Genomic DNA, 27,375 nt, shown 5'->3' with positions numbered 1-27,375 from the left:
ACTTGCTAGAATCCCAGCCCTACCCCAAACCTACTGAATCAGAATCTGCATTTTAACAAGATCCCCAGGAGATTCTAATGCACATTAAAGTTTGAGAAGCAGTGCTCTGGAATGGTGACTTTCCTATACACTTACCTGAAGGATAGTAAGAGGGACCAGACCAGAGATGGCTGAGGTCTAAAGACTAGATAGACCAAATAAGGCAAGTCTTGGGGTCAGCTAACTGAAGAGATCCAGATAAGTTGGTGAGTCAGTGTCAGGGAGTTTTTAGGGCCGGATGCATTAGATCATGATATCTGGGAGTTCTGGACTCTTGCCATGGGTTGGTATGTCAGAGAACCAGAAATAGGCAAGAGATGGATAATCTAGCAAGTAGATTGAATATAGTCAGTCTCTCAGGAGTCTAGCTGCAGAAATGAGCAGAAGTTCAGGGTGGTAGTTATAAGGGACGAAAAGTAACAGGGATCCAGCCATAGGAGGCTAAGGGTTAGGGATAAGATTCTTGTCCCTAGGAGACAAGAGCCTTGGCCCATGGGACTGGGATACTGGGCAAGGAACCGAGGCAGAATCTCCCAGTTGAAGAGCTCAAGATAGATTCTCAATTGTTGGATCTAAAGTAAGATAAGAGGTACCGGCCCCCTGGCTTAGCGGTTAAGTGCGCGCCCTCCACTACTGGCGGCCAGGGTTCGAATCCCGGGCGCGCACCGACACACTGCTTCTCCGGCCATGCTGAGGCCGCATCCTACATACAGCAACTAGAAGGATGTGCAGCTATGACATACAACTATCTACTGGGGCTTTGGGGAGAAAAGTGGGGGGGGGGGAATAAAGTAAGACAAGAGGTTTGATCAAGAAAACAGCCTTTTCGAAACTGACAAGGTTTGGTGGGACCAATAACATTGCGTGAATGTTGAGATGCTAAGCTGTGGAGCTCTTAGGGTCTTTATTTCCTTTAACTAGGGACCATATATTGGTCCATAATCTTAGCTCTGTTGACAGAAATCCAGGGCACCCAATATAATTGAAGATAGCCAAAAAGTCAGCTTGCCTTTATTTTGCCTAGACTTAGAACTATTAATTTATTGCTTCCTGCCGGGATGTACTTGGACAAGCAACTCAAAACTAGATGAGTTTCCATAACGTTGTTAAACCGCTCAGGGTATAAATGTGTCAAAATGAGTACTCTGAAAAGTCCTCCAAATTAGTTTGTGATGCTGTGATTTTACTGTTTTCCATCAGCTTTTTCTTAAAAAGTTGAAGCCACCCTTCAGAAAACATACTACATTTGCTTAAAAAATGTATTGCCGTTCCTTAGGCACTGGGCTTTAGAAATCCAGGAAGCCCAAAATTTGTCTCAGACTTTTTCATTGAGAACCTCATATAGAACTTATAATGTGTTCTCATTTAATTGGTGCGTCACATGGATTCCCCAGAGCTCTAAAACAGAATTTAATAAATTCTTCTTCTGAGTCCTGAAAGATATGCCAATGTTCTCTTGATCTGTCAATATTTTCCTTAGCTCAGTCTTTTCAAGTCATGTACAAGTTCATTTTCTCTTTTGAATTTAGTTAACAACCTTTATGCATCTGTTCTTCTTCTAGCATAAAGAAAGATTGGAACCCATATCTTGGTTGATTTCTACATACCTAGTTCCCCTGCGTTATTTATGTAATTATTGTACAGGCAATAACACTGTGTAGCTTAGCTTGTCACTATAGTTTAGGTACCGTAGTCTGCAGTACTGTGTTCAGGGAATTCCCTCCCTACACCTACCTTGAACTGTTGAATTGTACCATTTGCCAGTGTAATACATTGATGCCTCCTAGAGCTATTATGATAGAGTACGGGTAGTATTTGCATCTTCTTAAGGAGTGGTAGCCTCTTTTCTGTGACTCTTTAAAGGGAATTTATATACAATGCAGGTAGCTTTTTGACACCCTATTCCCTAAACTATAGAGTTGTTGTTGAGTGCAAGGTGGTAGTTAAAGCATCCATATAGGTGAAGAAGGACCCCTGCGTCTCCTTGACCATACCTACGTACATTCACTTTCTCTAGTAGAAAGACCATGGACTTTGCTGCAATTCAATCCAGATCCAATAGCACCTTCACCGCTTGACTACTGTGTGATCTGGGACAAGTCTCTACAGTAAAATGAAGATAATACTTCAGGGTTGTTGTGTGGATTAAGGGAGGGCAATGCATGTTAAAGGACCTGGCCAGTAAAAAGCATTCTCTTAGTGTCTGTTGGCTCACCATTTCCACTGTCTTTTCAGCTCCCTTAATCTTTTTTTTCCTGGCTCTCTTCAAGGTCAGTATCTGCTCTCTACTACCCTCCCCAGTCACCTCCCTCACCAGAATACTATGTCCTGTGTAATGGCAGGGATTTATTTTGCTTTTCCACTGCATCCCCTGCATCTAGAACAGTACCGGACATGTAGTAAATATTGGTCGTATGAGTGAATCGCCCCTTTTAATTATCATCATCACAGTGCTCTCTACTGCTCTCTTCCCTTTTTTCCTTTCTCCCTCTCTTTTCTCTTGAGTCTTCTTTTGCCTTCTTCCTAAGGGAACGTGGATCTTTATAGACATCACCAGCCAATGGGAGCAGTATTTTCCTTTGTTAAGGAAACTGACTCATTAGAATATGTTGCATATGTTCTTCAAGTGTTCTTAACTGTATTCATTGTCTGAGACAACCAACAAAATTGTTCTACATCCAGAGCCATTCTAAAAGCCTGAGTATCTTGGAAGGCTGGTGCCTTCTTCATTCCTTAGACTTTTAGTGAGCAACTTGGTTATGCCAGACACTATGTCAGGCATTGTGAATATAAAAATGAACATGTTTTCTCCCTGCCTTGAGGTTTTTTTTTGTTTTTTGTTTTTTTTACTGAGGACGATTCGCCCTGAGCTAACATCTGTGCCAATCTTCCTATATATTGTGTGTGGGTCGCTGCCATAGCATGGCCGCTGACAAGTGATATAGGTCTGCACCCAGGAACCAAACCTGGGCTGCTGAAGTGGAGTGCTCCGAACTTAATCACTAGGCCAAGGGGCCAGCCCCGGGGTTTTTTGTTTTTTACGTTTTTATTGAGATATAATTTGCATGCTATAAAATTCACACATTTAAAGGGCACAATTCATGTGTGCCCGGCTATCTCAGTCAGTAGAACATGAGACTCTTAAAGTTTGCAATTTAGTTTTTTTAGTATATTCACAGAGTTTGCAACCATCGCTACAATCTAAGTTTAGAACATTTTCATCACCCCCAAAAGAAACCCTGTACCCATTAGCAGCTACTCCCCATTCCCACCTCCTCTTAGGCAACCACAATTCTGCTTCCTGTCTCTATAGATTTGCCTATTCTGGGCGTTTCATATAAATAGAATCGTACAATAAGTGGCCTTTTGTGTCTGGTCTCTTTCTCTTAGCATAATGCTTTCAAGGTTCATCTGTATTGTGGCTTATATCAGTACTTCATTCTTTTTTATGGATGAATAATACTCTGTTTTGTGGATATACCACATTTTGTCTATCCATTCATCAATTGATGGCCATTTGAGTTGTTTCTGCTTTTTGGCCATTGGCTATTATGAATAATGCTGCTGTGAACATTTGTGTACAGGTTTTGCATGGACTTAAGTTTTCATTTCTCCTGGCAAGGAACCTGGCAGAGTTGTTTGGTAACTCTGTTTAACATTTTGAGGAACTGCCAAACTATTTTTCTAGTGGCTGCGTCATTTTGTATTTCCACCAGCAGTGAATGAGGATTTCACTTTCTTCACATCATCTCCAATACTTGTCTGTCTTTTTGTATAGCCATCCTAGTGGGTGTAAAGTGGAATCTCATTGTGGCTTTGATTTGCATTTTTCTAATGATTAATGATCTTGAGCATCTTTTTATGTACTTATTGACCATTTGGTGTTCGTTTGTTTTGCTGAGGAAGATTCACCCTGAGCTAACATCTGTTGCTAATCTTCCTCTTTTTGCTTGAGGAAGATTTGCCCTGAGCTAACATCTGTGCCAGTCTTCCTCTATTTTGTATGTGGGTCACCGCCACAGCATGGCCGCGGATGAGTGGTGTAGGTCCGCACCTGGGAACCAAACCTGGGCCACCCAAGTGGAGTGCACCAAACCTAACCACTAGGCCATGGGGCTGGCCCTTTATTGACCATTTGTATATCACCTTTGGAGAAAATGTTTATTCAAATCCTTTGCCCATTTTTTAATTGAGTTATTTCTCTGTTTATTATTGAGTTTTAAGAGTTCTTTATATATTCTGGATACAAGTTCTTTATCAGATATATGATTTGCAAATATTTTTTCCTATTCTGTGGATTGTCCTTCTACTTTCTTCATAGTATTACTTGTAGCACAAAAGTTAAGTTTGATATAGTTCATCGTATCTATTTTTTTCTTTGGTTGCTTGTGCTTTTGGTGTTTATTTAAGAAATCATTGCTTAGCCCAAGGTCACAAAGATTTATAGTTTTAGTTCTTACATTTAGTTCTGTGATCCATTTTGAGTTAGTTTTTCTGTATTGTGTGAGGTAGGAATCTAGCTTCATTTTTTTACATGTGGATATCTAGTTGTCCCAGCACTATTTGTTGATAAGACTGTTCTTTTTCCATTTAATTGGCTTGGTGCCATTGTTGAAAATCAATTGACCATAGATGTATGAGTTTATTTCTATACTCTCAATTCTATTCCATTGATGTATATGTCTATCCTTATTACAGTACCACACTGCCTTGATTACCATAGCTTTGAAGTGAGGTGCTGAGTTTTTAAAGTAATTGTAATCATTTTACTTGAACTACTTTCCATTTATGTCTGATTGTGCAGCATGAAATAATTATGAATATATCATTAACTATGCCATATTAACTTTTTAATAAGTTTTATTTTGTCATGACAATAAGCCATATGCATGTAAGTTCAGTTTTCATAGATCATTGCTTATGTAGTTTGGTTTTCTGCTTATGCAGCATCTAAAAACAATCGAATGGCAGCCATTTACCTGCCATTACTTTTAAAATGGCTCTTAAGGGCAGTTGTGAGTTTATCTTTTTATGGCTGTTTGCCTTTTGAATATTCTGTCTACGAAAAAAGGTAACTTGAGTTGTTCTTTTCATTCTTTGTGATTTATAGATTTTGTATGCTGAAACTTCTCAACCAGAAGAAAGGGCCTTCACAGTGTCCTTTGTGTAAGAATGATATAACCAAAAGGTATATAATTTGGGTAATGATGGGAGGTTGGAAGCAACAACAGCAGGAAAAAGTAGAAATTCCTTAATAACATAGCTGGAGTTCCTATCAAACCATTCATCAGTAGAAAAATGTATAAAAGGGTGTTTAGCTGACAGGGTAAATTATTTCTAAAGTCATTTTCCTGAAAGTTTTATGGTACATCTGCCTTATGTAACAAGTATTAGCAATTCATTGCCTTTTCCTGAAAGTCTTATCTAAAGTAAGACTGTACAACCCTGCCCACATTGTCTCCAGATCCTGCTTTTATTTTTCTTTTTTGCATTTATTTCTACTTAATTGTTTACACATGTACAGTGTATTTACATTGTGTGACCCTCTGGCCAGGATGTAAGTTCTCTTAGGGCACTGGCTTTGTGTATCTCAGTCAACACTGTTTTTCCAATGTTTGGTACATAGTAGTTGCTCAGATATTTAAAGGAATAAATGAATTATATTGTTCTACAACTTTCCTAAACCAAATCTCTCTTTGGACATGGTTATCTATCTGTGTTTTTTAAATAATGTAATCATCATTTGAAAGAAATCTCTGAGAACTAGAAGTGGGAGGTTGGGTGCATGGGATTTAGATGTTAAGAACTGTAAGTTCTCAGAGCCGTCCCGGCGGCAAAGCAGTTAAGTGTGTGCACTCCGCTGCAGCGGCCCTGGGTTCGCAGGTTCGGATCCTGGACGTGGACTGGCGCACCGCTTGTCAAGCCGTGCTGTGGCGGCGTCCCATATAAAAGTAGAGGAAGATGAGCACGAATGTTAGCCCAGGGCCAATCTTCCTTAGCAAAAAGAGAAGGATTGGCAACAGATGTTAGTTCAGGGCTAATCTTCCTCACACACACAAAAAATAAGTAAGAAAAGAACTGTAAGTTCTCTATGCAGTGGATTTATATCTACCATGGATTCAGAGTACTATTATATTTTAGATAGTTACGGGCTTTTGGTAGACTTGAATGGCACAAAAAATTATAAAAACAATCATTACTGCCACACAATTCATCCTGATGTCAATGATGTTTTGATGATAGTGTAATGTCACTAATATCTCTGTTCGTTGAATACAGTTTTTCTGTTGTTGCTGCATCTTTTTAAAAAATTTATTTACATGCCTTTCCTTATTTTAGTGTCCTTAAAAAGTTGATAATCACTTGCTAAGTATGTCTCTCAAACAATTTAATTTCAGAAGCCTACAAGAAAGTACAAGATTTAGTCAACTTGTTGAAGAGCTGTTGAAAATCATTCATGCTTTTGAGCTTGACACAGGATTGCAGCGTAAGTGTTGCATAGCCCCAGGAGCCAACGTTCAAGTGGCTGTCCATTAAAACTCAGGAAGTTTGCACAATTATTTTCTATGAATAGGTGATAAGACCTTTTGGTCTAGGTTAATTTTAGTTCTTTATCTATAACCTATTTTTTAAATCATTCCCAGTGGTCTCATACCTTATTTTATCGATCATAAGATGCACATTTTTCACATATTTACACCTCCAAAATTGGGAGTAATTTACCATCAATGGCATGTCATTGTTTAATTTGGTGTCTTTTCTTTCTTAGTAGTACAGAAAATAATGGTGCATCTGACATCATTGGTATCTTAGATTCGGTGAAATATGGTATTAATAGGCGAATGTGTTGATACTGAGGTGGAAAAAAGGGAGTAGAAATAACTTTGATGGTCTGTGTGTTTGTTTCCCAGAAGTAGAATTTCCAAAGTTGATTTTAAAAAAATTATGGGTAACCTTTAATGCTTTGTCTTAATACAACAAAGAGCATACACAGGATTTCTCTTGGTTCTTTGATTACAATTAATACATTTTTTTCTAACTACAAAAATAACTTTTTCCCTTGTAATTCTCAGTTGCAAACAGTTACAACTTTTCAAAAAAGGAAAATAACTCTCCTGAGCATCTAAAGGAGGAAGTTTCTATCATTCAAAGTATGGGCTACCGAAACCGTGCCAAAAGACTTCGCCAGGGTGAACCTGAAAATCCTACCTTGGTAAAGCCATTTTCATTTATTCTCTAACATCTCTGTTGAGCATTGTGAATTAGTGAATGTGCTAGATGCTCGTGGATTTATATAAAAAGTCGGTAAGCAAGGTAAGATGGTAAATAAAGTGGTTGGACAAGTGTTCTAATGAACAAGAGTTAGAGGAGTTGAGAGATGGTCCCTGTGCCTAGGGTGGGCAAGAGAGACCGTACAGGTCCTTCCTCTGCTTTAGTGCTTTATCCGTTCTGATGCTTGTCTAAAACAGCCACAAGGTCACTGATGGTTTTAAGCTTGCTAGTTTTTAAAATAACAATCTTCTAGCAATTCTCCAGGCATAAGGAAGTATCTTCTATCTTATTTCCTCTGAAAAGTTGGGAGAAGAAAAATAAGTTTTTAACATTTGAGAATTGCTTAAACTTAAAAGGTGTAATTGTCGAAGAAAATGCAGTGATTTGCTCTGTTGTTACTCATATGCGAATGGATAATGGACATCTTAAAAATAATAGTTTTCATGGTACCAGCATTCATTTTTCAGTAGATGTTGAAGGGTTAAAAAAGAAGGAAAGCTTCATTTGAGTAATGGTGGGTTTTTAAATATTCTTTCCTGTACTGAATGTTCTCAGGATTGCTGGGTTTTTATTGTTTTCATTTTTCCTTTTTTAAAATTTATTGTATCCTATTTACCAACCCTGTTATCATGTGATTGGAAATGTGTACTAAATGAACCTCATTCCCTTTTTATACTATGATGTCAAGTATTAGCTTCAAAATATGCTTTTTTTATACTTCAAAAAATTACAGGTAATACATATTTAGTTTAGAAAAATTTGAAACAACAGAAAGAGGAAAAAATATTCAAACCACACATAACTCATACATTTTGGTGTGTGGTTTTCCTAGTGTTTTTTCCACATATCATAAATTTTAGCTAATTGATTATGGCCTGTTTGTTTTATCCATGGCCTCAAGTTTCCCTTCAGGAAAAAAAAGCACAGAACTGGCTAACATTTACTTGATCATTCTTTACTGCTTAGCAGGAAACCAGTCTTAGTGTCCACCTCTCTAATCTTGGAATTGTGAGATCTTTGAGGACAAAGCAGCAGATACAACCTCAGAATAAGTCTGTCTACATTGAATTGGGTAAGAGTCTCAGATTTTGTACGTTTAGAATAATAGTTGCTGAATTCTTTGTCTTACAGTTTTACCAAAAACCTTGGTCATAATTTGTACAATGGCAGGGAGATTCGGGAAGTGAAAATAAAATAATTTTACTAGCCTTATGGTGTGTTATAAATAATGTAAAACATGCAGCTATCACCTTGAAGAACCCTACTTCATAAAGAAAGCAAAAGAAAGGATGTCTGGTTATAAGTGTGTGTAAATATATTTTGGAAAGATGGAGAGTAGGGATAAGAAAGAACATGATAACTTGGCTACAGCATTTGGAGGGATCCAAGATAAATTGTACTAGACCAGAAAGACTTTTAAGAAGAACTGAGCTCAGTTCAAACAGGTCTTTCTAATTGTTTTATCTTTTACAATATATTTATAATTGGAAAGAGCGGCCCTCCTTTGGGCTCCCAAGTACCACTGTATGTTTTCCATAGCACTTACTAGATTATTTTGAAGTTACCTGTATGTCTTTTCTCATCTTAAGATCGTAAGTTCCATTGTGCTGCCATAGAGTGCCATTAAGTGCACGCGCTCCGCTACTGGCGGCCCGGGTTCGGATCCCGGGCGCGCACCGACGCACCGCTTCTCTGGCCATGCTGAGGCCGCATCCCACATACAACAACTAGAAGGATGTGCAGCTATGACATACAACTATCTACTGGGGCTTTGGGGAGGAAAAAAAAAGAGGGAGGAGGATTGGCAATAGATGTTAGCTCAGAGCCAGTCTTCCTCAGCAAAAGGAGGAGGATTAGCATGGATGTTAGCTCAGGGCTGATCTTCCTCACACACACACAAAAAAAGATCGTAAGTTCCTAGACAACAAGTGTTGTGTCATAAAAATAATCAAAATAATTATACTGGTGGATATTTAGGAGCACTTAACTGTAATCCAGGGACTGTTGTGCTTTACTTATGTAACTCATTTAAGGTGCATGACAAACCTCTGAGGTTGTTACCATGATACTTATTCTACACATGAGGAAATTAAGGCACAGATAGGTTAAGAAACTTTGCCAAGGTAGTGAAGCTAGTAAGGGGCAGAGCGATGATTCAAATCTAGGAATTCTGGCTTCAGAGCTTGTCCTTGTAACCACTTCTCTGTATTGCCTGACATCTGTATCATTGTGCTGCCATAGAGTGGGTGCTCAGTAAATATTTCTTGAATGAATATCTGTTTTGCAAAAAGTACATTTTTTGAGTTTAGCTCTTTCAATAAAAATCCTTTTATTGATTTGTTGTTTGGGGGTATTTGGGGAATTTTTTTAGGATCTGATTCTTCTGAAGATACAGTTAATAAGACAAGTTATTGCAGGTGAGTCAAAAAGGGCCTTTGTCTATGAAGCTGGCATTTTTGTATTTAGTTAATATTAAGGATTGTTATTTCGTTAGGTTAGAATCATGGCATTGGAATAGACCTTAAGGATCATCTACTTTAATTTCCTCATTTTATAGCTGAGAAAATATCCTTTTTGTTTGTGTGATTTCTTAAAGAGTCCAAAAGAGTTTAAAATAACAGAAGAACTCTGCACAGACTTGCTTCTAGTAGATGATTGTGCTCTAGCTTAGTTCCTCATATACAGTAGTATTGACACAGTGGTAATTGTGGCTGATGAAGACATTAGAGGACTCTATTTTCAGTTCTTTCCTTCTTCTGCTCCTTAATTCCATCTATCCCTCAAACTTTGTCTATATAAATTATACAGTAATCTACAAGCAACCCTCAACTGGATTACCCGTCAAATTGCTTTCCTTAGAAATTATTGCTTGACCCTGAGATCTGTAATGGCTGGTCTGAACTATGATGGTGTCATTGCCAATCAGATTTTATTTGCAGATGACTTTTTCCTAATCTCAATTAGAAGGAAATGGTTTTTAGCCTGAAAAGAGGCACAGAAGGCAATGTTGGAAAGTGGTGCATTCTTTGCATTCCATTGGAATGTCTGCTCCATCCCAGCACTCCCTTTGTTGAGATATCTTTGCTCTTACATTCTCATTAAGATATAAGTTTTGTTAGTTTTTTCTTTACTGTCTTTTGGCTAGCATTTAAATTTTGTTTCTCATTTACCTGTCCACATAGCAGTGTTCTACACTACTGCTGATTTTTGTGACTGTGTGTCCTCAGTCTTTGACCATTCCATTTTGACTAGAAATTACTAAAGGAGAAGATAGACTTCAAAAGGTGAATCAAATTGGTCAGCTTACTGCAACCCTACCTAGAGGAGCTAAAATACTTGATCTTGCTCATTTGACAGCTCTGTGCGCGTATAACTAGTGTTTCTCATTAAGGCTTCTGTCTTTTCCCTATAGTTTGGGAGACCACGAATTATTACAAGTCGCCCCTCCAGGAGCCAGGGCTGAAGCCAGTTTGAATCCTGCAAAAAAGGGTAATGGCAAATCTTCCCAACTTAACAGGCACTGAAGAGAGAATAGGTAGTTAGAGTACTGTAATTAGATTATTCTGAAGACCATTTAGGACATTTATAATTCACAACATCTCTTGGCAGAGTTAGAATATCGTTTTTCTCAGATGTCATGGTACAGCCTGATCTATTTCAGTGGCACTAGAGTGATGTGATTATAATAATAACCCACGTAACTGCTTGTTACCTTTTACTTTTAATTGATGTGTTTGTATTTCATCTTTTGCATACTGGTATTTAAATATAGGGAATATGAATTGAAGATAAAACAGAGCACTGTATGTCTGATGCCCAAACAGTCTGCTTTTAATTCACTGTTAGAGGTTAGGGAAATAGGAGGTGTGGTTTATGAGTAGGGAGAATTCTGAAATTAAAATTTTAATTATCTGGAGTGGAAATAATGAGAATCTAGATAAATAGGAGTTAAGGGAAAGAGTATGAGCTACATCTTCAGTATACATGGTAGTTTATGAAGTTAGTTTCTCTAAAAATAGCCAGTTGCTTCATTTCCACCCCTAAGTTGTATTAAATACATATTTTTTCATGGTAATTCACTTTTTAAGCACCATGTTGTTTTTGTATACTTTCAGCTGCTTGTGAGTTTTCTGAGAAGGACATAACAAATATTGAACATCATCAATCCAGTAATAAAGATTTAGCCACCACTGAGAAGCATGCAGCTGAGAAGCATCCAGAAAAGTATCAGGGTATTTCTGTTTCAAACTTGCATGTGGAGCCATGTGGCACGAATACTCATGCCAGCTCATTGCAGCATGAGAACAGCAGTGTATTACTCACTAAAGACAGAATGAATGTAGAAAAGGCTGAATTCTGTAATAAAAGTGAACAGCCTGGTTTAGCCAAGAGCCAACAGAGCAGATGGGCTGAAAGTAAGGAAACATGTAATGATAGGCAGACTCCCAACTCAGAGAAAAAGCTAGTTCTGAACGCTGATCCCCTGTATGGGAGAAAAGAACTGAATAAGCAGAAACCTCCATGTTCTGACAGTCCTAGAGATTCCCAAGATATTCCTTGGATAACACGGAATAGTAGCATACAGAAAGTTAATGAGTGGTTTTCCAGAAGTGATGAAATATTAACTTCTGATGACTCACATGATGGGGGGCCTGAATCAAATACTGAAGTAGCTGGTGCAGTAGTTCAAAATGAAGTAGATGGATATTCTCGTTCTTCAGAGAAAATAGGCTTAATGGCCAGTGATCCTCCTGGTGCTTTAATATGTGAAAGTGAAAGAGTCCACTCCAAACCAGTAGAGAATAATATTGAAGATAAAATATTTGGGAAAACCTATCGGAGGAAGGCAAGCCTCCTTAACTTGAGCCACATAACTGAAGATCTAATTATGGGAGCATCTGCTATAGAATCTCAGATTACACAGGAGCGTCCCCTCACAAATAAACTGAAGCATAAAAGGAGAACTACATCAGGCCTTCATCCTGAGGATTTTATCAAGAAAGTAGATTTGGCAGTTGTCCAAAAGACTCCTGAAAAGATAATTGAGGGAACTGACCAAATAGAGCAGAACGGTCGTGTGATGAGTATTGCTAATAATGGTCATGAGAATGAAACAAAAGGTGATTATGTTCAGAAAGAGAAAAATGCTAACCCAACAGAATCATTGGAGAAAGAATCTGCTTTCAGAACGAAAGCTGAACCTATAAGCAGCAGCATAAGCAATCTGGAACTGGAATTAAATATCCACAGTTCAAAAGCACCTAAGAAGAATAGGCTGAGGAGGAAATCCTCTACCAGGCATATTCATGCACTTGAACTAGTAGTCAGTAGAAATCTAAGCCCACCTAATCATACTGAACTACAGGTTGATAGTTGTTCTAGCAGTGAAGAGATGAAGAAGAAAAGTCCCAGCCAGGTGCCAGTCAGACATAGCAGAAAGCTTCAACTCACAGAAGATAAAGAACCCGCAGCTGGAGCCAAGAAAAGTAACAAGCCAAATGAACAGATAAATAAAAGACTTGCCAGTGATGCTTTTCCAGAACTAAAATTAACAAACGTACCTGGTTTTTTTGCTAACTGTTCAAGTTCTAATAAACTTCAAGAGTTTGTCAATCCTAGCCTTCAAAGAGAAGACATAGAACGGAACCTAGGAGCAATTCAAGTGTCTAATAGTACCAAAGACCCCGAAGATCTGATATTAAGTGGAGGAAGAGGTTTGCAAGCTGAAAGATCTGTAGAGAGCACCAGTATTTCATTGGTACCTGATACTGATTATGGCACTCAGGGTAGTATCTCATTACTGGAAGCTGACACCCTAGGGAAGGCAAAAACAGCACCAGATCAACGTGCAAGTCTATGTGCAGCAATTGAAAACCCCAAGGAACTTATCCATGATTGTTCTAAAGATACTAGAAATGACACAGAGGGCCTTAAGGATCCATTGAGATGTGAAGTTAACCACACTCAGGAGACAAGCATAGAAATGGAAGAGAGTGAACTTGATACACAGTATCTACAGAATACGTTCAAGGTTTCAAAGCGTCAGTCATTTGCTCTGTTTTCAAATTCAGGAAATCCAGAAAAGGATTGTGCAGCAGTCTCTGCCCACACCAGGTCTTTAAGGAAACCAAGTCCGAAAGTCACTCTTGAATGTGGACAAAAAGAAGAAAATCAGGGAAAGAAAGAGTCTAAAGTCAAGCATGTGCAGTCAGTTCATACAACTGTAGACTTTCCTGTGGTTTGTCAGAAAGATAAGAAACCAGGTGATCATGTCAAATATAGCATAAAAGAACTCTCTAGGCTTTGTCAGTCATCTCAGTTCAGAGGCAATGAAACTGAACTCATTACTGCAAATAAACGTGAACTTTCACAAAACCTGTGTTATATACCATCACTTTCTCCCATCAGGTCATCTGTTAAAACTATATGTAAGAAAAATGTGTCAGAGGAAAAGCTTGAGGAACATTCAGTGTCCCCTGAAAGAGCACTGGGAAACAAGAGCGTCATTCAAAGTACAGTGAGCACAATTAGCCAAAATAACATTAGAGAAAGCACTTTTAAAGAAGTCGGCTCAAGCAGTATTAATGAAGTAGATTCCAGTACTAATGAAGTAGGCTCTAGTATTAATGAAGTAGGTTCCAGTGGTGAAAACATTGAAGCAGAGCTAGGCAGAAACAGAGGACCTAAATTAAATGCTATTCTCAGATTAGGTCTTATGCAACCTGAAGTCTATAAGCAAAGTCTTCCAATAAGTAATTGTAAACATCCGGAAATAAAAAGGCGAGGAGAAAATGAAGAAGTAGTTCAGCCTGTTAATGCAGATTTCTCTCCGTGTCCAATTTCAGATAACCTAGAACAACCTGTGGGAATTAGTTGTGCTTCTCAGGTTTGTTCTGAGACACCTGATGACCTATTAAATGACAACGAAATAAAGGAAAATATCAGCTTTACTGAAAGTGGCATTAAGGAAAGATCTGCTATTTTTAGCAAAAGCGTCCAGAAAGGAGAATTCAGAAGGAGCCCTAGCCCTTTAGCCCGTACATGTTTGGCTCAAAGAGGGGCCAGGAAATTAGAGTCCTCAGAAGAGAACATGTCTAGTGAGGATGAAGAGCTTCCCTGCTTCCAACACTTACTATTTGGTAAAGTAACCAATAAGCTTTCTCAACCTACTAGACATGCTGTTGCCACAGAAGGTCTATCTAAGAAAACAGAGGAGAACCTAGTATTGAAGAATAGCTTAGATGACTGCAGTGACCAGGTAACTTCAGCAAAGGCATCCCAGGAACATCACGTTAATGAGGAAGCAAGATGTTCTGGTAGCTTATTTTCTTCACAGTGCAGTGCATTGGAAGACTTGCCTGCTAATACAAACACCCAGGATCCTTGCTTGATGTTTGATTCTCCTTCCAAACAAATGAAGCATCAGTCTGAAAACCAGGAATTTCTGAGTGACAAGGAATTTGTTTCAGATGATGATGAAAGTGAACCTGTGCTGGAAGAGGATAATCACCAAGAAGAGCAGAGTGTGGATTCAAACTTAGGTATTGGAACCAGGTTTTTGTGTTTGCCCCCATCTGTTTTTATAGAAATAAGCTAAATGTTTGTGCCTTTTGGGGAGCACATTTTACGAGTTTCCAAGTACAATTAAAGTAACTGCTTCTTAAACTTTAAACATGTCGCTCATAAGGTACTTTTCTTCAAAAGTCCTTCATCCAGCTAGAATATCTCTATTTGAATGAGATTTAATGCCCTAATTTTTAGTGGACTTGCCTCTGGTTTTCATTGTTATGATTTGTAAGAAATCCAGGTATCTCAAAACAAGGAGTGTAATCATTTTGTGTGACATGAAAGTGAAATTTGTCGTGCCTATGAGAAGAAACAGATATAGTAAGTTGCAGTATTTGCTGTCTGTTTTTACATTGGAATCTATCTTTATTATCATTTCAGGTGAAGTAGCATCCGGGTATGAGAGTGAAACAAATCTCTCGGAAGACTGTTCAGGGCTGTCCTCTCAGAGTGATATTTTAACCACTCAGGTAAAAAGCATGTGTGGATGTGTGTGTGTGTGTGGTGTCCTCTGCATTCAGTAGGATGCTTCCTGCATTCTTAGATTTGCTTATATCATCCTTTAGAATTAATGGTGTGACAGTTGTCTGTGGTACTTTGTCTCTTCAAATTAGATTGTACGCATCTGGTTGGAACTTATGCTACCTTTTATTTTACACACACACACACACACCAGCTAGCTCACTGCAGAATATGAAATACTGAAATTAATGAATAAGCTAAATCTTCAAAACTCATTTGCCCTATAGCAAAGACATATATAAAAGCACTACTGTATCAAAGAGAGAGGTGCGTTTATTCTCAGTACCAAATTGGAGCCTGCAGAATTCTCTTCCTGTTAGAGACTATCTAGCCTTTCACTGTTTCGTGGATATTTCTTTTCATTTTTTCTTTTTTAGTCTGCTAGTTGTTTGTTCTTTAGTGCCTATAAGTCATCTTTTTTCTTTAAAAAAGAAAGTACAGGGGCCTGGCCCAGTGGCGTAGTGGTTAAGTTTGCATGCTCCACTTCGGCGGCCTGCATTCGGTTCCCAGGCGTGGACCTGCACCACTCATCAGCACCGGTGCTGTGGTGGTGTCCCACATACAAGATAGAGAAAGAGGGCCGGCCCCGTGGCCTAGCGGTTAAGTGCGCACGCTCCGCTGCTGGCGGCCTGGGTTCGGATCCCAGGCGCGCACCGACGCACCACTTCTCCGGCCATGCTGAGGCCGTGTCCCACATGCAGCAACTAGAAGGATATGCAGCTATGACGTACAACAATCTACTGGGGCTTTGGAGGGAAAAAAATAAAATCTTTAAAAAAAAAAAAGATAGAGAAAGACTGGCAACAGATGTTAGCTGAGGACGAATCTTCCTCAAGCAAAAAGAGGAAGATTGGCAGCAGATGTTAGCTCAGGGTGAATCTTCCTCAGAAAAAAAAAGAAGAAAGTACACAATTTTACTTCCTGTACCTAGTAGTCAAGACCAATATTTTGGTTACTTTTGAAGGGGATAGCAGCTTTGTCATATCTACAACAGTTAATAAGATCAATGTTTCAGTACTCTAGGCAGAATGGTCTCCTAGAAAAAGCATTCTCTATCACAACATTTAAAAATTAACATCATCTTCCTCACAAAATCTGGCTCTGTCTCCTAATTTTTATATTGTAGAAGTGACACCAAAATTTTCCAAGTTCTCATATTCAAAAATTCAGGCTCATCTCAGCTTATTTTTTCAGAGTGTATACACAGTGATTGCTGGTGGTCATATTGGTGAGAGTTCTGTACGTGGCTGTGTTACTCTAGGCAATTTACTGATCTTTTCTGAGCTGTAATATGCACATTTCTTAAAGTGAAGAAACCTGGACCACCTTGAATCATTGTGCCACGACTTCTCTTTCTCATCTAAATCTTAAATACACCTTCAGCTGCCAGCAAGTGAATGACATTTTTCTGAACTTCCTGAAGTGCCAGGATAGATAAAACTGATAAAACCCTGATAGTCTTATAGAGTTATACATGTGCATCATAGAAAACTTAGAAAATACAGATAAATAAAAATTATCCACAGATGAACCTTGAAAACATTAAGTGAAATAAGCCAGACATTAAAGGACAAATAATGTGTGATGCCACTTATAAGACATACCTAGAATAGTCAAATCCATAGAGATAGAAAATATAATAGTAATCAGGGGCTGGGAGGGGGGGAATGGGGAATTATTGTTTAATTGGGACGGAGTTCCAGTTTGGGATGATGAAAAATTTCTGGAGATAGTGATAATGGTTGCACAAAAATGTGAAAATATTTAATGCCACTGAATTGTATACTTAAAAAGTAAATTTTGTGTTATGTATATTTTATCACAATTTAAAAAATCATCCAAAGGGGATGGTTCAGTAAATTTTAGAATTTATCTCTGGAAAGATACACAAAAGACAGGTAATAGTAATTGCCTTCAGGTGGGGAAATAGATGACTGGGAGAAGAGGAAGGAGGAAGCCTTACTTTTCTCTGAATATCCTTTTGTGCCTTGAATTTTATACCATGTGCTTATATTAATTATTTAAAAAATTAAATTCTATGAGTTATCCAGAAATAATTACTATTAACTTATTGGTGTATATTCATCCACTCTTCCTGTATGTGCACAGGGGTATGTGTGAACACCTTGTCTTTAAAAGATATTCAGATAATACTCTACATACTTACATTGTAATGTAGTTTTTACTACATCATTAAATTTTCTTCAGTGACTTTATTTATTTTTTTTTTTTGTGAGGAAGATCAGCGCTGAGCTAACATCCATGCCAGTCCTCCTCTTTTTGCTGAGGAGACTGGCCCTGGGCTAACATTTGTGCCCATCTTCCTCCACTTTATATGGGACACCGCCACAGCGTGGCCTGACAAGTGGTGCATCGGTGCGTGCCCATGATCCCTATCCGGGCCTCCAGTAGCAGAGTGCACTCACTTAACCGCTACGCCACAGGCCGACCCAGTGACTTTATTTTTAATTACTAGGATATACCATGATTATTTGATCTATTGCTGAATATGAGGGTTTCAGGGTCAGAGACACAGTTTGCCATTTTGTACAGCACTATAGTAGTAGATTGATCGCTAAATATTTGCCCACGTCCCCAATGATTTCCTTAGTATACATTCTTAGGGCTGAAATTTTTGGTCTTTGATACATATTGTTAAATTATTCTTTAGAAGGATTGGACCAGTCTGTGCTCTTTCAGCCCTGTGGTACTTGGTGGTTCCCATTTTCCTGTACCTTTGCCAACACTGGGTGGTATCCAGTTTTAAAATCTTCTACATCTTGGCATTGCCATGAGGACTATAGATAGTGGGGGCTTGTCTTCTACTGCCCATTTTCTATGCAGAGCAAATCCCTCGAGGACTGAAGCTTGCTGGTGTCAGGAGAAAACCTTTGAAATAACTGCCTGTTCTGTACCTGAGTTGTCACCAGAATTCTCCACTTCTGCAAGATTGCCATGGTGACTAAATTAATGAAAAGACCTAGGAGGCCTTTTCTCTGTTTGCAGTTCCTGTGATTCTTTCTGGGCATGGATTTGGGCTCTGTCAATATGCTTTTCACCTTTTGTCCCTTGTGCTTTAAAATCGGAGGTTCCAGTTTCTGATTCCATCTGCCTTAGCCATATTGTATTATATTTGATATTCAAGAAACTACCTCCTTGTTTTTTATATTCCTGATCTTATTCCCAGAGATATATCTATTTGTTCAAGATTCAGTTTGCAAAGTGTTTTTGGGCAAAGCATCTGCCCAAAACAGAGCTGGTCAGATATCAGGGCTAACTTGAATCTAGAGTTTCACAGACAGGCAGAATGAATGAAGTGGGATCTTTCCCTCTGTCTGTTATACAGAACTGAGGAAAAGTATAGAGGAGATAGAGAAATCCTAATTTGGTATCATTAGTATCTGTTTTTTTAATCAAAGACTGATTAACTATATTTTTTTTCGTAATTCATTTCTGCCTTAAACATTTACTGAGTAGTTACTGTCTGCTAGGCATTGGGGATACAAAAGTGATTGAGGAAAGATTCCTTCCATCAAGGAGGGTCATGTATTCCACTTCAGTATACTAACACATGAGCAGTATAAATGAAGTAGTGAAGGATCATCTGTTCTTAAAGGAGAGGTATTGGTGAGGACTTCTGAAGGAGACATTTGAGCTGGACTTTGAAAAATGAGAAGAATTTTTCCAGGTTGGAAAGAGAAGGGAGGCAGCAGTCAAGGCAAAGACACGGAGGCATGAAATGCCCACAAAGCACAAAGTTGTCCTGTGTAACTGGAAAACAGCATATGGGTAGTTTTGGGGAGAAATAAGAGATAAGATCAGGCTGTGAAGGGCCTTTTGAATGCTATGCTTAGGAATTTGGACTTTATCCTGAGGGCAATAATGAGTAATAATTACATAGTGTTCAGAAAGTATTAACTTACCTAAGCAGTGGTATACCACTGAGGTCCTTATGGAAGAGACATGATAAACATGGTTTTCAGGGAACTTCCATAGTAACGTAGCTGTATTAAAAGTAGAGATCAGAGGGGCCAGCCGGGTGGTGTAGTGGTTAAGTTCTCATGCTTCGCTTCGGTGGCCTGGGGTTGCAGGTTTGGATCCTGGGCGCGAACGTACACACTGCTTATCAAGCCATGCTGTGGTAGGCGTCCCACATGTAAAATGGAGGAGGATGGGCACAGATGTTAGCTCGGGGCCAACCTTCCTCAGCAAAGAGAGGAGGATTGGCAGCGGATGTTAGCTGAGGGCTAATCTTCCTCACAAAAAAAAAAGAAAAAAGTAGAGATCAGAGTAGCATGGTGGGAATAGAAGAGTAGGGCTAATTCAAGAAACACTTAAGAATTAGAATCAAGAAAACTTGGTAACCAATTTGGTTTGGGTCTCCCCAGTATATCTGGCCAATTGCCTACAGGGGAATTTGTCCAAGTTATAAAGTAATTCCTTTGGGAAAACCCAGAGGAAAGTTATCTAACTATAATTCTCCTATTATTATTTTTTCTGATTTTCTATGCTGTTTAATGGCTACATAGAGGTTAGATGTGATGGTCGTGACAGTGATGACTAATGTGTGGTGTCATTGCAGATTTACTGAGGCAAGCCCTTGGCTGGGGTTTGATCAGTGATGGAGCTACTCACAAGCACCACGTGGTGGCAATGGCGCTACTACAGACTTTGGCAGCAGAGTTGTCTCAGGGTAGCAGTGGAAGCCTTTGTGAAGCTGGGAATACATTTTCTGCTCATAAAAACCTGAAAATGTGAACTCAGTGTAGCAGGAGAAAGTAGGTGGCTTGTTTTTAGTAGAGGGCAAAGTCATTTTCAAGGATCAGAAGAAGAAGAAACAGAGAGTGAAACAGTCTGTGTTTCCCCGGGGTTTGCTGGCAACCATTAATGTTCCTTATAAAAGTAATGAAGAAATGTATATTTTGGAAAGCTCCTTACTTACCAAATACTTTGCTTATCAAAACCCTTAGACTTAGCAGATTTTTTCTTGAAATGGAGAAATAAGCATCAGGAGCTCCATAAGCAAGAAGAGCCCATTATCTTAAATTGAAAACAATAACTGCCCTTACAGGCTTTCCTAGGGCTCTTTCTGTTGGATCCTTCCCTTCAGCAGGTCCTTCTCTGTGATGATCTCCAGGTATCCTATCCCCATCCAGAATGGCAGCACCAGGAGGACTGTATGCCCAACACTAGGACAGTGCCTGGCATATAATAGATGGTCAACAAGTAGTTGCTGAATGAACCAATAGATCAATAAGTGAATTAGCTCTTTATTCTTTCTGTTAGAAACTAAATGTTCAAAGAATCCCAGAAAAGGAAGAGTCCTCACAAGCCAGAAATCAGACATTTTTTTTTTTTATATAATATTATTTATTTATTTTTCCCCCAAAGCCCCAGTAGCTAGTTGTATGTCATAGCTGCACATCCTTCTAGTTGCTGAAATCAGACATTTTTAAATGGACTAACCAAAGTCTCTTGTGAGTTCCACAATACCAAATCTTTGAAACACAACCTGTGTAAAATGTTAATCAAAATCATGTTAATTTTAAATATCAAAAGTGTTTAGGTACCTTTATTTTTTCACTCCCTATTTTTTTTTTAAATGTTTACCTCTTTTTTTTTTTTTTAATAATTTTATTTATTTATTTTTTCCCCCAAAGCCCCAGTAGATAGTTGTATGTCATAGTTGCACATCCTTCTAGTTGCTGTATGTGGGACGCGACCTCAGCATGGCTGGAGAAGCGATGCGTCGGTGCGCGCCCGGGATCGAACCCGGGCGGCCAGCAGTGGAGCACGCGCACTTAACCGCTAAGCCATGGGGCCAGCCCCTCACTCCCTAGTTTGAAAAGAAAATAACTATCTTCAAAAGGACATCACAATAAAGCAAGCCTATTTGGAAGAGTTTGAGGAATTTTTCCCCCCTCTAACATTCTGAAGTAATTTCATGGGTGTTAATTGCGTGAATATGGTTGGATTAAAAAGTGTTCAGCCAGAATCGTAATTCCATACTAGATGATTTCAATTTCCATACTAAAATTAATTGTTGTGACATAGTCTTGCTTTCTGGCAAGTTTCTAAAAGAGTGTAACTTTCTTGGTGTCATTTCTTGTGTTTGTAGCAGAGGGATACCATGCAAGATAACCTGATAAAGCTTCAGCAGAAAATGGCTGAACTGGAAGCTGTGTTGGAGCAACACGGGAGCCAGCCTTCTAACCGCTCCCCTTCCCTCGTGGCTGATTCTTGTGCCTCTGAGGACCTGCAAAGTCTGGAACAAAACACATCAGAAAAAGGTTTGTAATATTGGCCAAACACTGTTATCTTAAGCAAAATTCTTCCCTCCCTAAGCCTTTATCTCCTGAAAAGTGTGGACCTATCTCCAGCATTTTATGATCTTTGCTCAGCATGTATTTGCTGAGTCACTCTATAGGTAATTTTAGAGCCTTGGTTCTAATCTCTGCTCACGACTAATTTACCATTCATAGGGGCCAAGACAGTCATTAAGTGTCATTGACTGAGAACCTACACTGAGGAGATGCTATGGAGAGCCCATAGGAAGCTGAGTGTAATGGGGGAGATTGGTAATAGGTAACCCTTTCATTTTAGGAAGCGTATTAAAAAACTCTCAGACATATTCCTTATAACACTGGTGTCAGATCACAAAACCCTATTTAATTTGCTTTCTGGTTTATAGGGGGAGATGTCCTATACTCAGGAACTGTACCTTGATCCACAGAAGGCCCAATTGTGTGGCAGTCAGGTGCTTTATAACAATATTATAGTTATCAACAAGGCCAGTTGGACCTCTGAGAGGAGGCATTTGGAGTAATCAGGCAGGTAGAGTTGATCAGAGCCGACTTCCTGTAAGAAGTGAGCACTGAGCTGAGGAATAATGTGGTATAAATGAAGGAAAGTGAGATGAAAATTTGTGTTTTTCATTGGAAAGAGCCTCGTGAAAGGCAGCGCATCAGGCAGGTTTGTTTTTATTTATATATTCATTCATTCTCCCCAAAGCCCCAGTACATAGTTGTATATCCTAGTTGTAGGTCATTCTACTTCTTCTTTGTCAGACACCGCCTCAGGATGGCTTGATGAGTGGTGCGTACATCCGTGCCGAGGATCGGAACCCGAGAACCCCCAGCCACAGAAGCAGAACACACGAACTTAACTGCTACGCCACCAGGCTGGCCCTGAGGCAGGTTTTTAATTAGGGGCAAATACGTAGGCATGTAGATGAGAGGCCAGGCACAGGCATGGCTTCCAGAGGGAGAGCTGGTGCTTAATAACAGGCAGGTGTGGTGAGCCCTCCCGAAGTGTTCTTCACTACCATCTCAGTGATACTTACCCAACTAACTTAGTGTTAAATTTCTTTCTTCATCACTCCCTTTCCCTGTCCTACTGTGGGCCATAGGGCCTTCCTTGGAGTCTTTCTAGGAATTCAAGTCTTAATTATTCAGAATAGTGGCCTTGGTCCCAGAGTGTGCCTTACAATATTTTTATGTTTAAGGAGAAACACTAGCTCATGCATGAGAAGCTAGGAACTCTGTTGCTATGGCAGTGGTTCAAAATGTATTTCCTTAAATGCTTTCTTTGTAACTATATCTTCATTTAGTTCATCTCCCACATAATGAAGCCCAAAGTCTCCTCCTCAGACAATTCTTTTCTTTGGGGTGATTTCACCATCTTCAGTCTAAAAACAGACTAGACTTTCAATTTTAATGCACAAGCTATAAAATGCTATTGTCTGGCTTTGAATATGTGTGTAAATCTACTATCTCATGTTTGGGGGTTGTGTGCATGTGTTTATTTTTTCCTGAAGATCTGTAGACAAAGTGTTTGTTTTTGGCTTTTTTTTTTTTTTATTTCATACATGCTATATTTTTATACATTCTTTTTTACTATGGATTTGAACACCTTTTTGAAAATTTCTTCTGAATCTCTATATAAAAGAGTTTTATTAGGGGCCGGCCCCGTGGCTTGGCGGTTAAGTGTACGCGCTCCGCTGCTGGCGGCCCGGGTTCGGATCCCGGGTGCACACTGGCGCACCGCTTCTCCGGCCGTGCTGAGGCTGCGTCCCACATACAGCAACTAGAAGGATGTGCACCTATGGCATACAGCTATCTACTGGGGCTTTGTGGGGCAAATAAATAAATAAATAAAATCTTTAAAAAAAAAAAAAAAGAGTTTTATTAGGAGCTTTTACCCTATCCTTTGTAGTACACTTATTCATTGGTCTACCTTCTCATGAAATTATCACATCTTCAGAGTTCTAAAGTAGGTGGGTAAATGCTAAGAGGATGAAAGAGAGGCTTATGAGAATTTCCTGGTTAGAAAAAAATAGGTCCCCTCTCCCAACTCCACAGAGAGTGTCTTCCATGGCCATTTATATTTGCATAACTTGAATATGTGTTCAAATTGCTCAAATGCTGCTTCTCAATGAGCTCTACCAGAACCGCTGTATTTTTTATTGTAACTTTTACCTCTGACTTTTCCAGCCCCACTTTACTCTGTTATACTGTTATTTTTTTTCACAGCCTTTACTAACTTTTAACAATCTGTAATTTGTTTTCCTTACTGTTTAGAGTTCCTCTTTATCTCCAACTAGAATGTAGGCCCATGAGGGCAGAGAACCCGTAGAGACCTGGGCCTGGAATGCAGTAGGTGCTCAATAAGTATTTTAATTCACGTGATTAAAACTCTGGGGCTGGCCCCGTGGCTTAGAGGTTAAGTGTGCGCGCTCCACTGCTGGCGGCCCGGGTTCGGGTCCCAGGCGCACACCGCCGCACTGCTTCTCCGGCGACGCTGAGGCCACGTCCCACATACAGCAACTAGAAGGATGTGCAACTATGACATACAACTATCTACTGGGGCTTTGGGGGAAAAATAAATAAATAAATAAATAAATAAAATTATAAAACTCTGAAACCCACCCTAGACTTATGGAAAGAAAATTTCTAGGTATGGATTCTGGAATTTTGTAGCTTTATTTCTGAAACGTTTTGAGCATCAACTTAATACCAACTCAAGTTTTGTGCCTTTTTCCCTCTTAAGTTGATGTGAGTCCAACTGAAATTCAAGCAAACTTTTTTTTTTTTTTTTGTGAGGAAGATCAGCCCTGAGCTAACATCCGTGCTAATCCTCCCCTTTTTTTTTGCTGAGGAAGACCGGCTCTGAGCTAACATCCATCACCAATCGTCCTCCTTTTTCTCCCCAAAGCCCCAGTAGATAGTTGTATGTCATAGTTGCACATCCTTCTAGTTGCTGTATGTGGGACACGGCCTCAGCATGGCTGGGGAAGCGGTGTGTCGGTGCGCACCCGGGATCCGAACCCGGGCTGCCAGCGGCAGAGTGCGCGCACTTAACCGCTGAGCCACGGGGCCGGCCCCATCAAGTAAACTTCTTAATCTTTGGAAAAGGAGTTTTGTTTACCTTCAGCTGTACTAATGACATATTTTTAATAAACTTTCTATTTTTGAATAAGTTTATATTTACAGAAAAGTAGCAATGATAGTACAGAGGGTTCGTACGGGCACTCTACTCCTTACCTAATTTCAGTTTCCCCTGATGTTATCATCCTGCATTACCATGGTGCTTTTGTCAGAACTAAGAAACCAACATTGGTACATTACTAGTAACGAGTGAAACTTGAGACTAAGTCATATTTCACCAGTTTTTATTTATTTTTTATTTTTATTTTATTTATTTATTTATTTATTTTGAGGAAGATCCACCCTGAGCTAACATCTGATGCCAATCCTCCTCTTTTTGCTGAGGAAGACTGGCCCTGAGCTAACATCCCTGCCCATCTTCCTCTACTTTATATGGGACGCCGCCACAGCATGGCTCGATAAGCAGTGCGTCGGTGCGCGCCCGGGATCCGAACTGGCAAAGCCTGGGCCGCTGCAGCAGAGTGCACGCACTTAACCACTTGCGCCACCAGGCAGGCCCCAGTTTCTATTTTTTAAGATCCAGTATTAAAGATGATCAAAGTTCCTTTTTTAGGGTCTTTACATCAATGTCTTGCCCTCAGTATAGAACTGCCCTACTGTTATCTAAAGGTCATTCCCAAGCCTGCGTAATACTTGTGTGCAAATGTATACACTTACCCATTATAAATTATGTGTACCTCCCTCTGCAGGTCAAGCTATTTCATATCAGGCACTTTGTTGTTTTTTTTCTCCTGGATTACCTGTTGTTTATAAAGCAAACATTAGCATTTGTAAGATCATAGTCCGTTAAGTGGAAGTGATTTTCAGACAGTTGAGCTTTTCTGTCCCGGGGTTCATTCATTCTTGGAAGCACTTGTTAAAAATTCCTAGGCTCCTCCCCTGGAAATTCTGAATCAGTTGGGGTGGATGAGTTATGCACTTTATAAAGCTGAATTTCATTATGGGTTCTGTATTTTATAGTTTATCATTTCTTAATATCTCTTTCCTTCCTCCCCAGTGTCTTTTCCTTTGATTCTTCCCAATACTTTGCATAGTGCTTAGCATATAATAGGCAGTCAGTTGGGCCGGCCCTGCGGCTTAGCAGTTAGGTGCACGCGCTCCGCTGCTGGCGGCCAGGGTTCGGATCCTGGGCGCGCACCAACGCACCGCTTTTCCGGCCATGCTGGGGCCGCGTCCCACATACAGCAACTAGAAGGCTGTGCAACTATGACATACAACTATCTACTGGGGCTTTGGGGGAAATAAGTAAGTAAGTAAGTAAGTTAAGTAAGTAGGTAAGTAAGTAAGATAAGTAAGTAAGTAAATAAGTAAATAAATAAAATAAAATAAAAGGCAGTCAGTAAATTTATTAAATGTTTGGTCTGGCTCATATTCCCTACCCATGAAGAATATAACACATTAAGACCCCCAACTGAGGGAATGATTTAAGGGGGCTATGGTACTGTTCCAATACTTGGGCCCTGGATCCCTGCATTTATGAAATAAGGATTAAGGGAAAAGAAGAAAAGTTTTGCCCTGTGTTTTTTAGGTACTATTGAGTTATTGATTCCTAACCTATTGAGTTAGGACTCAATAGCTTGTTTTCTTCATGGCTTGAGTCCCATTGTAGTGAAAAGAGGAGCTCATCTGCTAAACGTTCAGGTGATGCAATGACTTTTTAGTGTCTGTGTTTGTCTGAGGCTTCCTCCCACCCTTTCATTTTTTTTTTTAAACCCTTTCCAGTGGTTAATTCTTTTTGGTATGATTCCTTGGAAACTGCATATTACCTTTTATCAATTATCACCCTATATTTGGGGAGTAATGGTACCTATGTTATAAGGCTTTACATACCCAGTTGAAAGAAAAATCTGCTGGTTCATGGTTAGACCCTGCCTCCTTTCAGCAGCTGGTAGCTCCTGGCAGAGTTCTTGTGTTCCTAGAATCTCAGGTCCAGAAAAGATGAGCATAAAAGAAACTATAAATAATGCATTTGAGGATTAACTCAGGAAATCAATGATTATTTCCCCGAAGGCTACCCAGTGTCTTAAAAAACAGTTTAATTAATATAGCCCTTTGTTTGAAATTTTCTTCCTCAATTTATGGAAGAATTTTTTGTTTGTTTATTGTTTTCTAACAAAAGCTCAAAATCATTACAGTTGTCAGTGACTTGTTAATGGATAGAAGACATTTATAATTTTTAAGTACTTGTTTTTGCCTTTTAAATATTTCTGCCTTTAAGCTATTTCCTAGAAAGCAGTGGCACAATAATACATTTGGAGAAAGTAATAAATAAAAAGGATGTACTAACATGCAGGAACTTTGCCTTGAGTCTGTTTTGTGTTTTTTCCTTCCTTGTGCTGTTTCATCATTATTTCCACGTATTACTTCAAGGTTCCTTATCAGTTGGCACCTTGGGTTTTTTCATATGTATTGGTTTTTTCGTTTTTTTCTTAGTAATTGAAAATGTGAAGAAAAATGTCACCTGTTTTTTCTTTCTCATCTGATGCCTGCCCTCTTGTTTCCCCATGTGTGCAAAAAGCTCAAACCCCTG

General features: G+C 39.3%; 1 protein-coding gene across 7 annotated transcripts in view; it reads left to right on the top strand.

The window, feature by feature from the left end:
- BRCA1 (BRCA1 DNA repair associated) overlaps positions 1-27,375 on the top strand; it is a 61,038-nt gene that overhangs the window by 11,031 nt on the left and 22,632 nt on the right. For 5 of the 7 annotated variants that reach the window (XM_058561058.1, XM_058561053.1, XM_058561057.1 and 2 more), the window contains exons 4-12: positions 5,150-5,227; positions 6,438-6,526; positions 7,113-7,252; positions 8,278-8,383; positions 9,683-9,728; positions 10,724-10,800; positions 11,427-14,852; positions 15,259-15,347; positions 21,518-21,689. In XM_058561058.1, coding sequence (XP_058417041.1) covers positions 5,150-5,227; positions 6,438-6,526; positions 7,113-7,252; positions 8,278-8,383; positions 9,683-9,728; positions 10,724-10,800; positions 11,427-14,852; positions 15,259-15,347; positions 21,518-21,689 — 4,223 coding nt within the window. The remainder of the gene's footprint in view (positions 1-5,149; positions 5,228-6,437; positions 6,527-7,112; positions 7,253-8,277; positions 8,384-9,682; positions 9,729-10,723; positions 10,801-11,426; positions 14,853-15,258; positions 15,348-21,517; positions 21,690-27,375) is intronic. The other 2 variants (XM_058561054.1, XM_058561052.1) reach the window with 1 other exon arrangement.

This window comes from Diceros bicornis, chromosome 18 (assembly GCF_020826845.1).
Source record: "Diceros bicornis minor isolate mBicDic1 chromosome 18, mDicBic1.mat.cur, whole genome shotgun sequence".
NCBI lineage: Eukaryota > Metazoa > Chordata > Mammalia > Perissodactyla > Rhinocerotidae > Diceros > Diceros bicornis.
This window is presented reverse-complemented; position numbering and strand designations above follow the sequence as displayed.